At 28.4% G+C, this 18,102-nt stretch overlaps 1 protein-coding gene across 5 annotated transcripts in view; it reads right to left on the bottom strand.

The window, feature by feature from the left end:
- Nucleotides 1-301: 301 nt before the first annotated feature.
- LOC100158972 (ankyrin-3) overlaps nucleotides 302-18,102 on the bottom strand; it is a 30,292-nt gene continuing 12,491 nt past the window's right edge. The window contains exons 2-27 of one of the 5 annotated variants that reach the window (XM_008188649.2): nucleotides 17,140-17,244; nucleotides 16,926-17,058; nucleotides 16,661-16,824; nucleotides 15,707-15,862; nucleotides 15,401-15,529; nucleotides 15,142-15,339; nucleotides 14,778-15,074; nucleotides 14,182-14,676; nucleotides 12,994-13,134; nucleotides 12,770-12,925; nucleotides 12,583-12,681; nucleotides 12,310-12,507; nucleotides 12,059-12,242; nucleotides 11,751-11,849; nucleotides 7,918-8,052; nucleotides 7,381-7,498; nucleotides 3,597-3,614; nucleotides 3,071-3,295; nucleotides 2,626-2,998; nucleotides 2,361-2,565; nucleotides 2,105-2,294; nucleotides 1,581-2,041; nucleotides 1,100-1,515; nucleotides 915-1,035; nucleotides 731-847; nucleotides 302-672 (exon numbers count right to left, since the gene is read on the bottom strand). In XM_008188649.2, coding sequence (XP_008186871.1) covers nucleotides 608-672; nucleotides 731-847; nucleotides 915-1,035; nucleotides 1,100-1,515; nucleotides 1,581-2,041; nucleotides 2,105-2,294; nucleotides 2,361-2,565; nucleotides 2,626-2,998; nucleotides 3,071-3,295; nucleotides 3,597-3,614; nucleotides 7,381-7,498; nucleotides 7,918-8,052; nucleotides 11,751-11,849; nucleotides 12,059-12,242; nucleotides 12,310-12,507; nucleotides 12,583-12,681; nucleotides 12,770-12,925; nucleotides 12,994-13,134; nucleotides 14,182-14,676; nucleotides 14,778-15,074; nucleotides 15,142-15,339; nucleotides 15,401-15,529; nucleotides 15,707-15,862; nucleotides 16,661-16,824; nucleotides 16,926-17,058; nucleotides 17,140-17,244 — 4,998 coding nt within the window. In that variant the 3' untranslated portion in view covers nucleotides 302-607. Of the gene's footprint in view, nucleotides 673-730; nucleotides 848-914; nucleotides 1,036-1,099; nucleotides 1,516-1,580; nucleotides 2,042-2,104; nucleotides 2,295-2,360; nucleotides 2,566-2,625; nucleotides 2,999-3,070; nucleotides 3,296-3,596; nucleotides 3,615-4,392; nucleotides 4,465-7,380; nucleotides 7,499-7,917; nucleotides 8,053-11,750; nucleotides 11,850-12,058; nucleotides 12,243-12,309; nucleotides 12,508-12,582; nucleotides 12,682-12,769; nucleotides 12,926-12,993; nucleotides 13,135-14,181; nucleotides 14,677-14,777; nucleotides 15,075-15,141; nucleotides 15,340-15,400; nucleotides 15,530-15,706; nucleotides 15,863-16,074; nucleotides 16,094-16,660; nucleotides 16,825-16,925; nucleotides 17,059-17,139; nucleotides 17,245-18,102 lie in introns of those variants that run through there. The other 4 variants (XM_008188647.2, XM_029487434.1, XM_003240651.3 and 1 more) reach the window with 4 other exon arrangements.

Below are 18,102 nucleotides of genomic sequence, written 5' to 3' on the forward strand. Positions count from 1 at the left end.
AAACTAAATAAATATGTATGTACTAGCAGGGTACTACACAATAATTACAATATTATTATTTTATCTTTATGTATAAATATATATTATATAATATATATAAATTATTTAGAATTTCATTATGCACGAATAAATAAATTAAATAGAATTTAGTACTTAATCTTTGTATACAAATGAAAAATGGACAAGAAAAAAACAAAATTAATTAAATTAAATAAATACTAAGGTATAAATAATAACAACAAAATAGATGTAAAAAGGTCACGAACCAGTTGTAAAATTTAAACAACACAAATACAATATATAGGTAAATACATATATAGGTTTAATTTCAAAAAGAAAGGAAAAATGACTTAACCATTTTATAAATCAAGTAGGCACTCGATACAAACATAATTAAGCAGTTAAGCTTGGTTAGAATATAGTTAAATAGTTTTCTACAAAAATAAAGAAAAGAAAAAACAATCAGCATTAATTTTTTTTTAATCTTGTGCATTAGCAAAAAAAGTTTAATTTACGAGTAATAATAGCTCATAATATTAGCTTACATTTTTGTTATGCGATCCTAATAAGTAGACATAAGTTACCTAATTACTTGATAACCCATGTGTTACAGAACGTTTTTGTCACCTACTTCAGAAACATCACTGTCATAACTATTTGAAGCAGCTTTGCCTATAAAAAATATTTTAAATAATTATCTGAACCTCTAAAAATGATATATTATATTTACTTTTATCAGTTTTGTCAGATTGCTCAGTTGGGCTTGGTGGGGGTGTGGTCACATTAAATGATACTCCATTGGATGTCTTTGAATCATATTCTTTAACTTCAGCAGCATATTTATCATCTGTTAAGTATTAATAAATGTTAACATGTAATGACAAATAATATCAATAAATGGTTCAACAACTTACCTAGAATTTTGGGTTTAACCATAACCGTATCAACTACCATCTGTTTGTTTAGAGCATTTATCAACTCCTCATCAACATTTATGGGTTGATTAATATTATTTGTTTCTACTTGTTTGACTTTCTAAAAATAAAATATTATTATTATAGTTCATCCACAAGTTATGTAAGCAATTAATATTAAATACCTTATGGTTAGAAAGAGAAGTTTTTCGACCAAGAGATCCATCTCTAGATGGCCCTAATTCCTCTTTTAGAGAATCAAATCCAGACTGATCTAATTGTACTTTTGCTACCGCTTTTTCCATGTCATCAGTTACAATCTCAATATTGTGTATACACAAATTCACTATATCTTCACGATTGATTGTTCGCAATGCCTTTTCTAATGAATTACCAGTTGCTTGCTGTCCAAACGTTTGTAACCACAACCTAAGCATGACCATAGCCTGTCGTTGAGTGTTACCAGGATATTCTGATTGGATAATACTGATGTCTGATTGAAGAATCCCTAGTTCAGATGCTAAAGATGGCCAATTATCACCCAGCATGTTTGAAATATCTGATAAACGGATATCGGCTCTACGTATCGTATCAATTTGTTCTGTGAAATAATAATTATTATTAATATATATATTTGTGTAGTAAAAATGTAATTCAGTATCATACCAAAACCATTATCATAAAAATTGTAACTTCGATCAAGGCTTAATAAATCCAATTCAGATTTGGTAGTTACATTAACAATATCTTCGGGAATGGTCACGTTCAATACACATAAAGGTGATTGAGCAGGGTCACCTCGATTTACTTTGGGCTCACGCATGAACAGAATCCGTGCGACATTAGTATCTTCCAGGTCACGAATGCGAACAGTAAATGGTAAACGATTTTCACGGAAAGCAGTGAAATTTAATTCTAGTTGTTCACCAGTTTTAAATATAGGTACTAGATTGCCAGCAAACTCCACAAATATATTTTTGTTTTGCAGCACTTCAACATCTCTGCTTTTGGCTACTTCAACAAAGTGCTCTTGGTTTTCTAATGTTTTTTCTTCTTTATCATCTGTCATACAAAATACTCTAAGACGTGCCTCCATAACATCTGTTCTTTTAGCAAACACTACAAACCTAACAAGCAACAATAAATAGATAAAATAAGCAATAAATTAAGTTTGTTGTTATATTATTTACTTTGCCATAAATGGAACATAGTTGGCTTCAATAAAGAGTTGTGTAGCAATGTTTTTGACTTGACTAACATTTCTGCAGTCTATCAACCAAAATCTTGCAGATAAAGTTGTTGTAAAAGTTACACAATCCTTGACAAAAGTTAATGGTGTCCCTCCAGTAACATCATCCCACTGGGCTTTAGATTGACCACCTGAATGTATGTAATATTTGGTTTAAGTCCAATCAGCTAGAGAATACAAGGTAGATGATTACTAACCTGACATACTGCAAAGCAATCTCAATGTGGGAGCATCGCCTGAATACTGGTTTATCATTCCTTTAGTAGTGGCTTGTGGCAGAGGAATAGTCAGAGTAATAGCTTTATGAAACTTTCTTCTGCGAGGTTCGATGGTAACGACAGGAGACACTGCAACACGGTTGCCAAACAATTTTGCTACCAATTCTACAGGAATAGGTTGAGCCTAGATAATTTTAATAAAAAATTTACATTACAATCATGAGGAAATATCAATTTGTCATACCTGCAAGCCAACTTTTATGCGTTTTGTTAATGCATTGGATGGAAATAACGCTTGCACCTGTGGTACAACAGTAGAAGACATAACTCCACCTTCTGGACCAACAGTATGTATTTCTTGACGTAATCTTGAAACAATAGCAAAGTATTGAGGAAAATCTAATGTCAGGATTCGTTCAATGCGACTAGTTCTGAGGTCTTCAATCTGCCTGAGTTCTTCTCCTTCAAAGCTATCATTAAGTACCTCTTGTACAGCTTCTTCGTTAGCTTCCAAACTATGCTCTTTCCATGTCGTTCCATTTTCTGACCTCAATACAACTAGCTCTCTTTCTCTTCCTCGCAAAGACGCAAAATGAGGTACTTCAATGATGACTGGTCTGTATAAAATTAAAAATTAAAACAATATTCTAACCGTGAAACATTTTTAAATATTATAACTCAAGAAATACCCCAAAAATTTTGCCCCAGCTGGGCCAAGTTCGAGTATTCTACTGGCTAATGCTTCTCCTTCCATCAAAGGGGGAGGATTAACCATTTTGCCTCTCCGTAAATATCGACACGTGACTCGCATAGGACTTGGTGCCTTTCGTGGTGGAATAATCACTCTTACACCTGATTGTCTGCATCCTCGCATTGCTCCTCCACGAGCGTCCACCAAAAAACTAACCAGGAAACTAAAATAAAAATTAAACAATTAATATTATCTTTAACAATGAATGGACAAAAATAAATAAAACAGTGCACTAGAAAATTAAGAGATAATGTGCTAATTAAAGTCAGTACGATTATTAGGTATACCCTACAATCAACTCATGCCCTAAATGGTTCAAACATGCTAAAAAATCAAAAATTAAAAATGTCAGTAATATTTTAAAGGAACTATTGTATTTTATAACACATTATATTGATGCAACGATAAAATACACAAACTCTATCAATAGAGTACATAGTAATCGTGTACTTTATTCAACTTACTTTTTCCAGCGGCTTTTTCTGTACAAATGCCAATGCCGTTCAAATTTTAATTTAAAAACATAAAATTTAAAATTAGTGCTGTTATTTACATTGTCTTATAAACAGATAAATTTCAAAATTAAATTGTATTTATAAAGTAGTTTATAAATAAACTTTTATCTTACACAATGTAACTTAGCATTAATTATTAGTTAATATTATAGTACTTATCTATTTATAATTGATTATTTAGATATTATATTAATAATCAATGATAAAAAGTTAATATTTTAGAATTGTATAACACAATCATAATACATATAACCAGTTTAATAACATGAGTAATGATAAAAATTATAGCTAAATCTTATATAGTAAATCTAAATTAAAATACAATAGAATCTACTCATGCAGTGGTGTTAGAGTAGTATTATTGAAACTAACAAATAAATCAGTACACTACTGTGTTACCCTACCATTAAAAGTTCCTAAACTTAATGTGAAAATATAATCAACAAAAATGCTAAATAGGTGTTTTTAATTAATATGAGTTTGTTAATATAAAATAATAAATTGGTACATAACTATTATAGAGCACAAAACATAATGTATTAAATTGTTCATAGCACGCACACCTATAGTATGGCATTAAGAGCACAGCAAAATAGTGTTAGAAATTTAAAATAAATGAAACATAAAAACAAAATATAAATAGAGCATTAATGAAAAAAAATGAGTAAGAAAGAAATAAAAGATTAAAATGATGTATCGAGTTAGTGTTTGTTGTGTTTCATTCAAAAACATTCACTCAGTCTACCTTTCGCGCCACATTCCAGTAGTATTTCCACAAGGGCCGAGCATTGCCAACGATCTCTCAAGTCTATCCAACCTGTCGGTATAAAATGCAAATGGGTTTTCTCCAATGCACAAGATGCACATTAATAACAATGCATTCTCGTACACAAATTAACATATAATAGCTATTGTACATAAATAATTACATAAGTATGTAGTTATAATTATTAAGCTACTTATAAACAACATGGCATGCCTTAAAAATACATAAAGTATTCTACACAATTTGTCATAATATTATATTTAATAACACTTATTTAATTTTTTTTTAAATCATAGTATAATAAAATATTTTTGTCACGCCTGCACCGAAAGTTTGGTTTTCGACCACGGTTGAAGCGTTCGAAAGCAACCTTTTTCCGTCCAGTGGGCGGAAAAGAGGAAATCCCCAAAAGTGCCAGGCGGAAAAGAGGAAATCCCCAAAAGTGCCGGGCGGAAAAGAAGAAATCCCCAAGTGCCGGGCGGAAAAGAAGAAATCCCCAAAAGTGCCAGCCGCCGGGCGCGTATCCCCTGCACAACCAGAAACTAAAATGTATACCTACCATGGTCCTTGCAAAACATAAACTTTTGGTTACATCTTAAATTTATAGTATAACCTCCTTGCATGACGCATAAACATTTAAACATATTTTGTAGAATAATCTATAATTGTTGCATAGATCCCTGCATAACCTTTTCCATGAACGCAGGGGCGTGACAAAAAATAGTATGTGTGGCTCGCGCGGGAAGGCCATTTCAGTCTTGGGCGAAATGCAGCACTCGCCTACGGCTCGTGCCGCACACAACGCCCGCGACTGAAATAGCTCACTTCCCGCCCTTGCCACACAATATACTATTGTTGTGGTGCAATGTGGACCCAACTGCAAAAATGCTTTGAGTGTACGTATCGGTCAGTATAGCTAGCTACCGGATGGGTGTCCACCTGAGATTTTTAGCTACAAATCCTTGCCACATATACAAAATGTGTTACAACCAACTGTTCCAACCGTTTCTCCCCCCCCCCCTACAAACAAAAAACCGCTAATGGCCATAGTTGCCGGACTTAAGCTCAATAAAATAAATAAAAATATTTGTTGTCTTGTGATTATTAAATGTGATGTATATTATAAAATTAATTAAATTTAGTGACGGGTCAAACCCTAATTTTTTTAAATCGAACCAAACTTTAAATTATTTTTTTCAAACTTAATCCGCACTGAACATTAATATTTTCTACAGAATCAAATTGAACCAAACCTAAAATCATTTTAATTCGGACTTGAACTCAACATTTTTTATCATGTACAAATTAAAAACATACATAACCATAAATCATAATTAGAACTGTTTTGCGTTTTTATATGACCTATTATAGAAATATAGAATGTAAATTGTAAAAATACACAGCCGGGTTATCGGAATATTACCATGGGTTTACCTAAAATAGATTTTTTCCGTTATAATAAATATGATAAAAACAAAAATAACAATTAATGTAGGTACTAGGCCCCTAAAAGTCTAATTATTTTTTAAATAATAAATAGTCATTATACCTAGGTTTTATTTAAATATATTTTGAAGAATTTTACAAATATTTGGTCTTTTTAGAAGCATAAAACAAATATTTGAAGTTCAGTTTTCGAACAGTAAAAGATGTTTGATAATTCGGTTTGAATTTTTATCATACCAAGTTCGAATTTCAAACCGAACCAAACATCAGGGGATCAGTTTGGTTCGATTCGAGATTCGAACAGTTCGTTCCAGTTCCACCCATCACTTATTAAATTACAAACTATCAGAAACTCAATAGTACAATTTTTAATTTAAAATCTATAGTAATGTTTTTTTTCATATTTTTAGAAAGTTGGAATTCCCATATTAATGTACATATTAACTCATAATAATAAATTTTAGATTCTGAGCAGAGCGATGAATGTATTACTATTTTCTGTGTTTTATCTGAAGTCACTTTTAGGAGCAGTAAGAATGCCTTGGTTTTCCACTTTGAAGGTAGTTACTGGTAGAAAATTAAAATGAGTTGGTACTTTGAAAGGTCTAAAACGAAAAACTAGCAGTACTAAAAATTACTAAGAATCAATAAACATGAAATATTACACAAAACCGGTTTTAGATTTCTTTCGACCTATGCAAGAACAAAATTTTGTTATTAGGTAAAAAAGTTGGATCATTCAATAAGAGATTTTTCAAGCTTTTTTAAAACTGGTAATTAAAAACAAAAGTTTATCAAAAATCCACAAAAAAATGATATGAGAGTTATGTAATTGTGATGAAATTGGATATTTAAACAAGTATTAACAACTTATCCTCCAAAATTTTAAAATATTTAAAATATTTTGTTATAGTTCTAAAACTGTTGATAAAAAAAAAAACTTGGAACATTTCAGTATCATTTAAATTATCATTTTCTATACACAATAAAATTTTCAAAATATTTATAAAAAATTATTAAGCAGCGAGCTCCCTGGTTTTTACTTTAGTGTAAGACAACTATTTTATCATAACACTCTTTTAATTAGTTATTTTAAATTTTCAAAGTTAATAACATTAACTTCTATATAATATAATGTATGATTAATGTGTAGGTATAGTAAAATAAATAATACTTAAAATGTACATATTTTTTATAATTACAACCAAAGCTACATAATATGTATTACCTACTTAAAAATAATTTTATCTTAAATTTATCTTATTTACTATACTGTCGTGCTCAGTGCTCAAATAATGCCATAAATTTAACCATAGGTGCAAAGTTCAGTGAAATAACTAATAAGCTTTATACAAAAGGTAATTTTGAATTAAAATTAATGAAAAAGAATTTCCATTGTTATACATAAATTTGTATAGACAAAATTTGATATATTTATATTAATATATTATACATCTTTAATATTTTATTAAGCTTTATTATTCTACAATTAATATATTTTTTTTAACATATATAACTTACCCAATATTTACAGGCGAACGGCAGATGTCAACGTTGTCAGATAGTAAGCTACCTCCTGAGGGGTTTGGTGAATACTGGGGTGAAACATAATGTGTATTACTTACATAATCGTTGGCAACTGTTGATAAAAAATAGACATAAACATTAATTATAATAAAAGGTAAAAAGTAGTTGATCAGATAAATTACAATGTACATTAGAAAAAATTACAAACAAGATATTATAGAATATAGACTAGATTTTAGGTTCAAAAATCCTGTTTCTCACTACCCTGGCAAAATACAGTGCTATATTATTAAAGTGTATAACTATAAATAAAGATTCTTTGACTTTTTTTGGGTATTTAATATTTAGGTTCCACAAGTTAATAAAATGTAAACTAACCCATTAGAATACTGTATAACATAAATCATAAGTTTGAAAATTTTAATAATTATGAATGAACAAAAAAATATTTTTCAATATACTAAATAAAACTTTTGAACACTTAAGTACATAAGTATATACGAAAAAAATTTAAATCCAAACAAAACTTACTGGCTGAATCATTAATTAAGTCTGTCTTTTCATCCCTTGTAACATCAATTTTCAATGAATCATCTCCTAATGATTTCATATCATCCACTGTCATATAACGATATTGGTGTTGGTCATTCAGCATTGGATCTTCATCTACCAAAAAAAAATTAATTGATGAATATAATTACAATAACATACATTGTACATAAAAAATAAATTCATATTATAAGAAATTATAAAGAAAACATACATTTATAAAAATTAAATTTTTTAAAATAGTCTACATCGTTGAAAATAATTAACATTCACTATCGTTCACTCAAATCAAAAAAAATATATATAAACATAACAAATATGTAACATTCCAATTAAAAAACAAACAATAAAATATAAATTCAACACAACATATTGTAATGTATGTATAATTAATAAAACTGTGGGCGCTATGTTTATTAGTTCAGTATTATATCTTATCTTGTTAATAACATGAACTTTAGTTCATTCAATACTAAATTTATAAAAATATGATTTTTTTCTTATTGGAACAATCTCATTAATTATTCAAAACAATACATAACATAAATCTTCAAAGTACATTGCCGGTATAGATGGATTATTCATGATACAATAGATTTTTTTAAAAAACGGCTGTTTCTGAAATGTTATTTAAGATTATTCATATCAACTTGGTATAAACAAATTATATTTTGTGTATGTGTTACATATTTATACATAAGTAGCATATATTATAGTAGTAAAATTAGACATTTGCATGGGTATTTGACTAAGAAAAATAGTTTTAATCAAAATGCATATTTTGCATAGACAATTAGTTAAAGCCTAGTTATTTAAATGAATTGCCTATTATCGTTTGAAAAATTATAAGTTAAACAATGCATTATATTAAAACATAAATAACTTATATAACTAAATAAAGAATCATTCTATTTGTTGTTACTAGTTATTAATAATTTGCAAATTACTAATATTAGTTAAATGTCATAAAAAAATATAAGTACAGTAGAAGCCGCTTATTAGAAACACGGATTATTGATACAATCTCGTTATTGAAACAAAATGTACCAGGACGAATCGCCCGTATATTAGGACATTTAAATCGCTTATTAGAAACAATCGGTTAATTGACACATTTCACTTTGGTGCCAAAGTGTTTCTAATAAGCGGCTTCTACTGTATGTCAACTTTACTAAGCTTGTCCATGTAAAATTGGATAATCATCTCATATATACAGTAGATGCCGCTTATAAGACTCACGGATATAAGGTTCAGTCGCTTATTAGACTCAAAATTGTCTGGAACGGTCCGGACATATCCAAATACATTAAAAAAAAATCGGTTATAAGACTCAAATTTCGTAAAATAAATAGTTGAAAATAAACTTTTTTGGTAATAATTTAGAAATAAATTGGTATTAAAAAATTAAATATTATTCGTGTTGATTATTTCTAGTTTCTGTTGGTACCTTATAACGTATAATACATTTATCGCAACGAATATTGTTATTATAGTGATTATCTGGCGGCTGCACAGTTATCGTAATTACGGGTACGTAAATACACATACGCACACATGCACATGTACATACGCAGTTAAGTTAACTAATTTCAATGTACAATACGAATATGAACAGTACATTTTCAGAATATTGGAACAAAATAAAAAACAAACTAAAATTACAAATTTTTTTCAAAATAAATAATAAATAATGATAATTTTTTATTAATGTATAATTTGTATAATATTTTTATATGTAATTATAATTTTAGTTTTTTTTCTCATCAGGATTATTAAATTTATTCAATAATAAGTATGTAATATGTAATATGTGTTAAAGTATTAAAATTGAAGCGAAATATATAGTAAAATAAAATTTATAAATACGTAATTAATTTTTTTTTTACCACTTCGTCTATAAGATTCATTCGGTTATAAGACTCACTTTGTGCTGGTCCCAAAGTGAGTCTTATAAGCGGCGTCTACTGTATCTACTATATCTTAAAAATATATTGAATCTAATTGAACTAATTCTGTAAACAATAGTAATATTAATATATATGTAACAAAATAATAACAACAACATTCAACTGAATCTAGCAGTAAGTTTATTGTAGAAATGTTAAAAAATGATTTAATGGTTTGAAAATTAGTGACTTATTAGTTTTAAATTTTCTTAATGTAATAATAATCTAAATAACGATGAATTTCAAGCTTTTTCATTATTTGCCTAGCTGATTATAGTTATTTAGGCAATAGTTACAAACGTTATTATAATGAATCATTGAAACTAATTATAGTTAGAATTTCTAATAAGTAAATATGTTAAATTGTAATTAATATAATCTTGACTTTGAAGAATTATAATTTAATCATTATTTTAAATATAGGTAATTTGTAATACACAGTATACCATCAATCGTTGTATCAATGCATAAAACAAAATTATTATGGTTTAATTAAAATAACCATAAGAATAAAATAGTACTAATAACTTGTATATAAAATACAACATTCATAATACAATTGAATCTTATAAAAAGACATTTTTATTTAAAACACAATGCCTCTTTAACTTAAAATAGCAAAATTTAAGCATGCAAGCATAATATTGTTAGTAGAATGGTTTAAAGTCACGGACCATGGTAAATGTATTGTTCCCTATACAAAAACCTAATGCCAACAATAATTTTAAACAACCACAACATAATGTCATTAAACATTTCGGTATTATATACACACACCCTGAATCCTTTATAGAATGAATACAAATCACAATAAACATTTAACGATGGTACCTACATTTGTTTGTCAATACACCAAAAATAAATTGTTATAAGGCCCTTGTTTCATAACTTTAATTGCTGTCAATAATAAAATACAAACTGACTATATAGATTAGAGGCCTCGATTACACGTGAAGTGAACTACACGGGTACCCGTGGTGTTTTTACCCAAGACGGGGTTAAGGCCCGTGTAACAAAAATACCCGTGTATACCCATGTATTTAAATACCCGTGAGCTAAAGTACTCATATATTTACAACTCAAATACAATTGTATTTCACTACTTTGCAGTTCTGGTTTATTGATTTCTTCACTTTCTAAACTCAATATGACAGAAAGCATATCATATCATATTGTGTTTTTTTAAGCAAAACTTTTAGGTATTTATAACATATTTAAATAATAGGTAGGTAAGTAATCGAGGGCTATACAATTTTTATCATTAATAAATAACCAATTATTTGAATATACATAATGTATCATAAAGTATTTTTGAATTCTGAATTAATATACAATATATATGGGTATTATACTCGGATATACACGGGTATTAAAAACACAGGCTTTAATATAATTTTTACCCGCGTGCCCAGGCTCCGTGTACCCGTGTATTCTATTATCCGTTCACAACCACGACCCCTAATATAGATACATTTGAAAATTATGTTACTTGTTTATAAACTAAAAATATAGTGTTAAATGCAACACTTGCTTTATAATTTTAGATAATATATAAAAGAATACATTTACATGAAATAATTTTTAACAATATTGTTAAATAGGTAGTCAGTATTTTTTATCATAAAAAATGTTTTTTTCATAAATGATTAAATTGTCAATTAATTATAAAAAGTAAGTCTAAATAATAGAATTTTGATTATCAACTGATAATACAAGACTCTTATATTAAATTTAAATGAAATGAAAGCTATTATAAGCAAACACAATGCAAGCAATGCAATGTTAACACTGATAGCATCAAGCAAAACATAAAATAGTGTGAGAACGTATTTTCCTATCTCTCATTTTTTTTTCTTTATTACAACTTACATAGTACGTTTTGACCTTGATAGTATGGAAGATAAATATGTTGCGCATGTGCCGGCTTGCCGTAATCGTTCATGATCACCGACAAGACATCATCACCACCTGTCTCAAATACGTATCCCAAAAAAATAATAATGATAATAATTAACCCGATAAGCAAACCACCCAAGAGAAGCTCCACTTTATAAATTGATGTGTTCTTAAGACATCCACCATTTAATTTTACAAATGCAGTTAGTAACAACAAAATATACAATATTTAGTTAGTTGAAAGCTTAAATCGATTCTACTAAACAATCATTTTACATTACCTCCTTCATCTTCCGAATCGGACATAAATGTTTCTTGCATTGACTCAGGAGCTATAACCTTATATTTTTCTTCAATAGTGCTAGTGGTTGTAGTGGTTATAGTTGTTTCAGAAACTACTTTTAATGTTTCCACAACACTTATGTATCCTAATCTATGAGCTATGTTTAATGGTGTTTGTCCTTGCTATATCATAAAATCAAAACATTTAATCACTATTTATAGAAGTTATTTAACATACAAATTATTTTACCATATTTTGAAGATTTGGAGATGCTTTGCTCTGAAGCAATAGTGTAATGACAACTGTATGGCCTTGTTGAGCAGCCTGATGGAGAGCTGTATAGCCAGATGATGTTTGAACATCTACCGCAGCACCTTTATCTAAGAGGAATCTCACCATATTGAGTTGACCGTAATGACTTGCTACATGTAAAGGTGTAAATCCAGTCTGAAAAATAATATCATTCAAGTTTTAATAAAAAAAAAAAATATGAATCAAATACAAAAAGTTTAGTTTTCTTACCTTAGTTGTTGCATTAATATTTGCATTATTGTCAACTAATACACTTGCAACATTTACTTTATCTTCTTGAGCACAAAGATGTAAAGGTGTCAAACCATTCTTCAATGACAAATATAATAATGATTAATAAAAAAAATATAAAAAAAAATTTGATTATCTAATGATAAACTCATCAGTCATACGATACCTTTGACTGCAGGTTGATTTCCGACTTGTGTTCCAATAACAGTTTAGACATTTGCTCATGACCTTCCTGTGCACTCAGGTGTAACGGACTAAACCCAGCTTTAGACTCAACATTCGCATCTGACTCGTTCATCAACAGTGTAGAGGCAACATCCAACTGGAATACAAGTGTTACACAGATATGCTCCACCACACAAAAAACATACTACAGTGCAATATAGTTACCTGATTCTTCTTAGCAGCTATATGCAACGGTGTGTAACCATTTTTAGCTGCCATGTGTGGTGATGCTCCATTATCAAGAAGTAAGAATACCGTATCCTGGTGGTTATAGTGACTAGCCACATGTAACGGTGTAACGCCATTCTAATTTACAAATAAAATATAATCTAATTATCTAGAGAGAACTCTTTCATTATGCTTTAGTTAAATGTCAAATATTAAATTGATTATTTATATAATATAATATTTAATGTATATTTATACATTCAAGGAATTAAAAATAATAACAGATCCTAATTCTTAGTGTATAATTTTTTTTTTTTTTTATTAGTTTTGGTTTCACTCTTAACCAATTAAAAATGTTTATACAGGCTGTATCTTATGTCACTGTATAATTTTTTATAACGAGGGTTTTTAACGATTATGAATCGATGACATGGAATTTTGTTAAAATGAAAAAAGACGTGTTTCTTTATTTTTAACAGGCAATTTTTCTATAACAATTTTTAAATTTTTAAACATGCGGGTGTAAAAAAAAATTGTTAAAGCCCCCAGCGTACAATGACATAAAATACACCTTTTATACTATTTTTATAATTTTATATAACTCATTGTTTAGGGGTCTAAAAATTTGATTAAAACACTTAATAAATAAGGACATAAAACAAAGCTAAGTATTATTTTCTATTTTTCTATTTTATGTAGAACAGTTTTATATTATTATTAAATTATAACTTTTAACAAAATTGTTAATAGTAAAAACAAGACAGCAATTTTTGAAAGTCTGATGTCTTACCAAAATAACTTGAAAATTTTTTTTATTCAATATGACATGCTTATAATAACAAATCATTTGTTTACTGTGATATTGTTTATTGATAATCAAAGGATTATTTCCACTAGTTATCAGTTATCTTGTAAAAAAAACACATTATTGTAAAATCAATACATTCTCATTGCTCCGCTCAGAATACAAAATGTATAAAAATAAATTAATCCATATACCCATTTGATGATATATATTATATACATTGATTCATAAATTAAACTTAAAATTTCTTTTTTTAAGATTTTGCCATATAATCATATTTTTGCAGTATTATAATTTGTATTTTTTTTTATAGAATAATAAATTATATTTTCAACATAGTTATTAATTTTAAGTTATAATTATTAAAATATTATACTTACTCTGCCTTGAGAATTAACTGGTGCCCCTTTTTCCAGAAGCATACTAGCCACAGCAATATTCCCATATTTTGACGCTAAATGAAGAGGTGTAAACCCTTTTTTAGTTGTCGACACTAAAGAACTTCCACTTTCCAATAAAGCAGTTGCCACTTCATCGTGTCCTTCTTTAGCTGCGATATGCAAAGGTGTGTACAAATCGGTAGTTGTAGTGTCTACTGAAGCACCGTGTTGAAGGAGTAATGTAACAATCTGAGTATGACCAAGTCTACATGCAACATGAAGCGGTGTTTGGCCATGTCTAGCTTTGGAATCCACTGTAGCTCCAGAACGCACCAAGACTCTCACAAGATCAGATTGGTTAGCTCTAGCAGCTAAATGTAAAGGACTTTCTCCACGAACTGTACTGGCATCTGGGTAAGCACCATGACTGACTAAAACAAGGGCAATATTCATACAGCCCATGAAACTGGCAACATGTAATGGTGTTAAGCCAGACTAAAAATTTAAAAAAAAACATAAATATATAAATATATCTTTATACAAAAATATTCATAATAAATAATAAATATTTAATAGCATTATTAAAAAATGCATACTTCTGTGGTTGCTTCAATAGATGCTCCGTGTTTTAGTAAAAGTTCAACAACTTTAATTCTATTCTTTTTGCAAGCTATATGAAGAGGTGTAAAACCATTTAATGCTCTAGCATCTGGATCAGCATGATGATCTAACAGTGTTTTTGCCACTTTTACATGCCCACAATGAGCTGCTACATGTAAACTGGTAAGATAATCAACAGTGACATCATCTACAGGGACTTTATAAGTTAAAAGCACTTTAGCCGCATCCACATGATCTCCTTGAGCTGCCATATGCAAAGGGGCTAACCCATTCTAAAAAAAAAAAATGTATCTAAGTTATGAGTTACTGTATATCATTTAATAAATGAACATATAGTACCTTTGTTTTTAATGTTCTAGGAGTGTTGGTTTGTAATAAACGTTCAATAACGTGATCATGCCCAGACCTTGCTGCACAATGTAATGGAGTAAGTCCATCTCTAGTCTTAGCTTCAATATTAGCACCCAATTGTATTAACAAATCAACCATATTTAATTTTCCCCATTTAGCAGCTACATGTAATGGTGTTATATTATGCTATTTATAAAAATATTAGATTTAATTTTCAAACAAAAAAAGTGTGAAATTTATTACATACTTTAGCAGTAAAATTTACATCTGCCCCTCTTTGAACCAACATAGAAGCAACATTGTTATTACCATAGTGTGCTGCTATGTGTAATGGAGTAAAGCCACTTTTAGAAGTGACATCAGGATTATGATCATTCTAAAATACATATTTAATTTATGTCCATTAAAATAGAATATGAAATTCTATAAATGGATTTTAACCATAAGTTATAAAATATTAGTCCAAGTTAGCATAGTAAGTAATATTATACAAATATTAAAACATAACTAAAATAAAAACTAGTATAAAAATACTTATTAAGTTTATCAAAACCTGTAGTAACAAGCTAGTGGCTTTGGTGTCATCCTTCTTAGCAGCTATATGAAGAGCAGGTAGTCTTACTTTGCCTTTAGTATCATTTTCCAATAATATAGCAACAACTTTATCGTGGCCTTGTTGCATGGCTACAGCTAAGGGTGAAAATCCATCCTAAAAAAAAAATGTTGACGATTTATTATCCTATGTTATTATACTTGAATATACTAAATATAAAATATAAAATAGTAATTTTTAGGGTTGTATAAGTTCTAGATTTTAACTTAAAAAGAAAGTTGAATGCTCTAGTTTCTTGTTACTTGATAATTATTTGAATTATTGAATAAGTAGTAAAATTACAAGATATTTAAACAATTTTAAATTACTCAATAATTTTTATATTTTTGTTATTAATTTTCATCCAGGGTTGAATACTAAATATCAAATATAAATATGTCTGTAGACTGTAACAATAACTGAATAAAATAATATTAGTCTATTTCAAGTATTTAGTAAACACAGCTGTTCTTGAATATACTCAGCTGTTTTGGGTACTTAGGAACAACAAGTACTTGATACTGCTATTCAAATTTAAAAAAAAAAAAGTTCTAATATAATTATCTCTAGTAATTTTATTAAAACAATACAATATTTTAGTAACCTTGGATAAAAAAAACTAAATATAATATTTGTATTTTACACATGAAACGATAATTATTAAACAAAACTTTCATGGTCCAATCACTAAAAAGTTCAATTAAGAACATTTAGCCTATATTTTCCGGATAACTATACATAATTTATTATTCAACACTAACAAGAGTAAATTGTTAAATGGGTCCAATTGTTAATAGGAACCTTGAACACAATCAACCTGGTTCTACCTACTATTTATTTATGAATATCATTTAATTTTGTCTAAAGTAAATCTAAAATTATTACATACATGATATAAACTTTAATATATTTCACCTCAGTTACTAAAAGTTGATTAGCACCATTCCGCAAAAGTAATTCAACAATGCTACAATGATTTTCTTGCGCAGCCATATAAAGTGGTGTAAAACCACTATGCGATTGTATATTTATAGACGCATTATTCTCCACTAACACTTTGACAATTTCTTCTTGACCAGCTAAAATTGATTTTTAAATTAATTATAAAGTTGCCTAGCTATGGGTATACTAACATAATATAATGGTAGATATATTAAAGTGTTCATTAGCATGTACTTACCTAATGATGCAATATGAAGGGCCGAATTTCCTTTTTTGGTTACTGAATTTACAGAACATCCTCTTTTTAATAAACATTTTACTATATCTACATGACCATCTTTTGCAGCCAAATGGAGTGCATTGAGTCCATTCTGTATTCAACATAATATACAAAAAGATAACATACAAATACAAATCGCGAAAAACTGTAAAAAAGGAAGAGAGATACTCACAGCATTTGCTGTATTCACGTCAACACCGGTACTTTCAAGTAATTGTAAGACTTTTTCTAAATTTCCTGATCTTGCAGCTCTTAAATATGAAGTTGCAGGATCCACCTAGAACACATAAATTAAAAATTATTATAAATGTAATTAGTTTAGTATTAGTAAGTATATTTTTTCATTGATCAATTACATACCTAGTTCTAATAAGTTAAATAATTATTATTTATTTTTTAATATTTATTTAATTCAAGTAAACTCGGTTTAACATAAACAATTTGGTAGGATTCAATGACCAATGAATCATTGGTGGTAATAAGGGGGAGGGAAGTTAGACCCTTAAAACTCTGCCAGGTCCCCGGCCAAATTAATTCTTCATCATCAAGTAAGTACTAAGCAAATATAATTTTTTTCTGATTTTTGCGTAGAAAATGTGGTAGAATAATAAAAATGAATAATGAATAATATGACATGAAAATGTAATACTTTACATATATGTGTGTTTGTCAGTCGTGCATTTTACTCTGATTGTATTAATACATATAAAATGGATATTTAATGTCAACGATGATGTCATTGGTGTAAATAGTAATTTATATGACAATAATTATAGTTTGGTGGTTTAAGGGGTTATGCCCCACGTTTTTTTTTAAATATTATGGGGGACTTCCAAAACATGTAGGCTATTTGCTAGATGCAAATAAATATTCCATTATAATTAAATAATATTACAAAGGAATTAAATTTTAAAAAATGAACTAAATCAAAAAGCATAAAGTTAAAAAACATAATAGTAAGTTAATATCAGTTTAAATTAGGTTAAATTACATAACCAACTATCAATCTACATAGTCTACTAAATTGGATCCATAACTTTCAAAATACAGCTTTAACTATCCATTATCATTGGAGTATTTACTCAGAAACATATTTTTGAAGAAATAAATGTAACAAATAGTAAAAAAAACTTTT

Source organism: Acyrthosiphon pisum, chromosome A1, assembly GCF_005508785.2.
Source record: "Acyrthosiphon pisum isolate AL4f chromosome A1, pea_aphid_22Mar2018_4r6ur, whole genome shotgun sequence".
NCBI lineage: Eukaryota > Metazoa > Arthropoda > Insecta > Hemiptera > Aphididae > Acyrthosiphon > Acyrthosiphon pisum.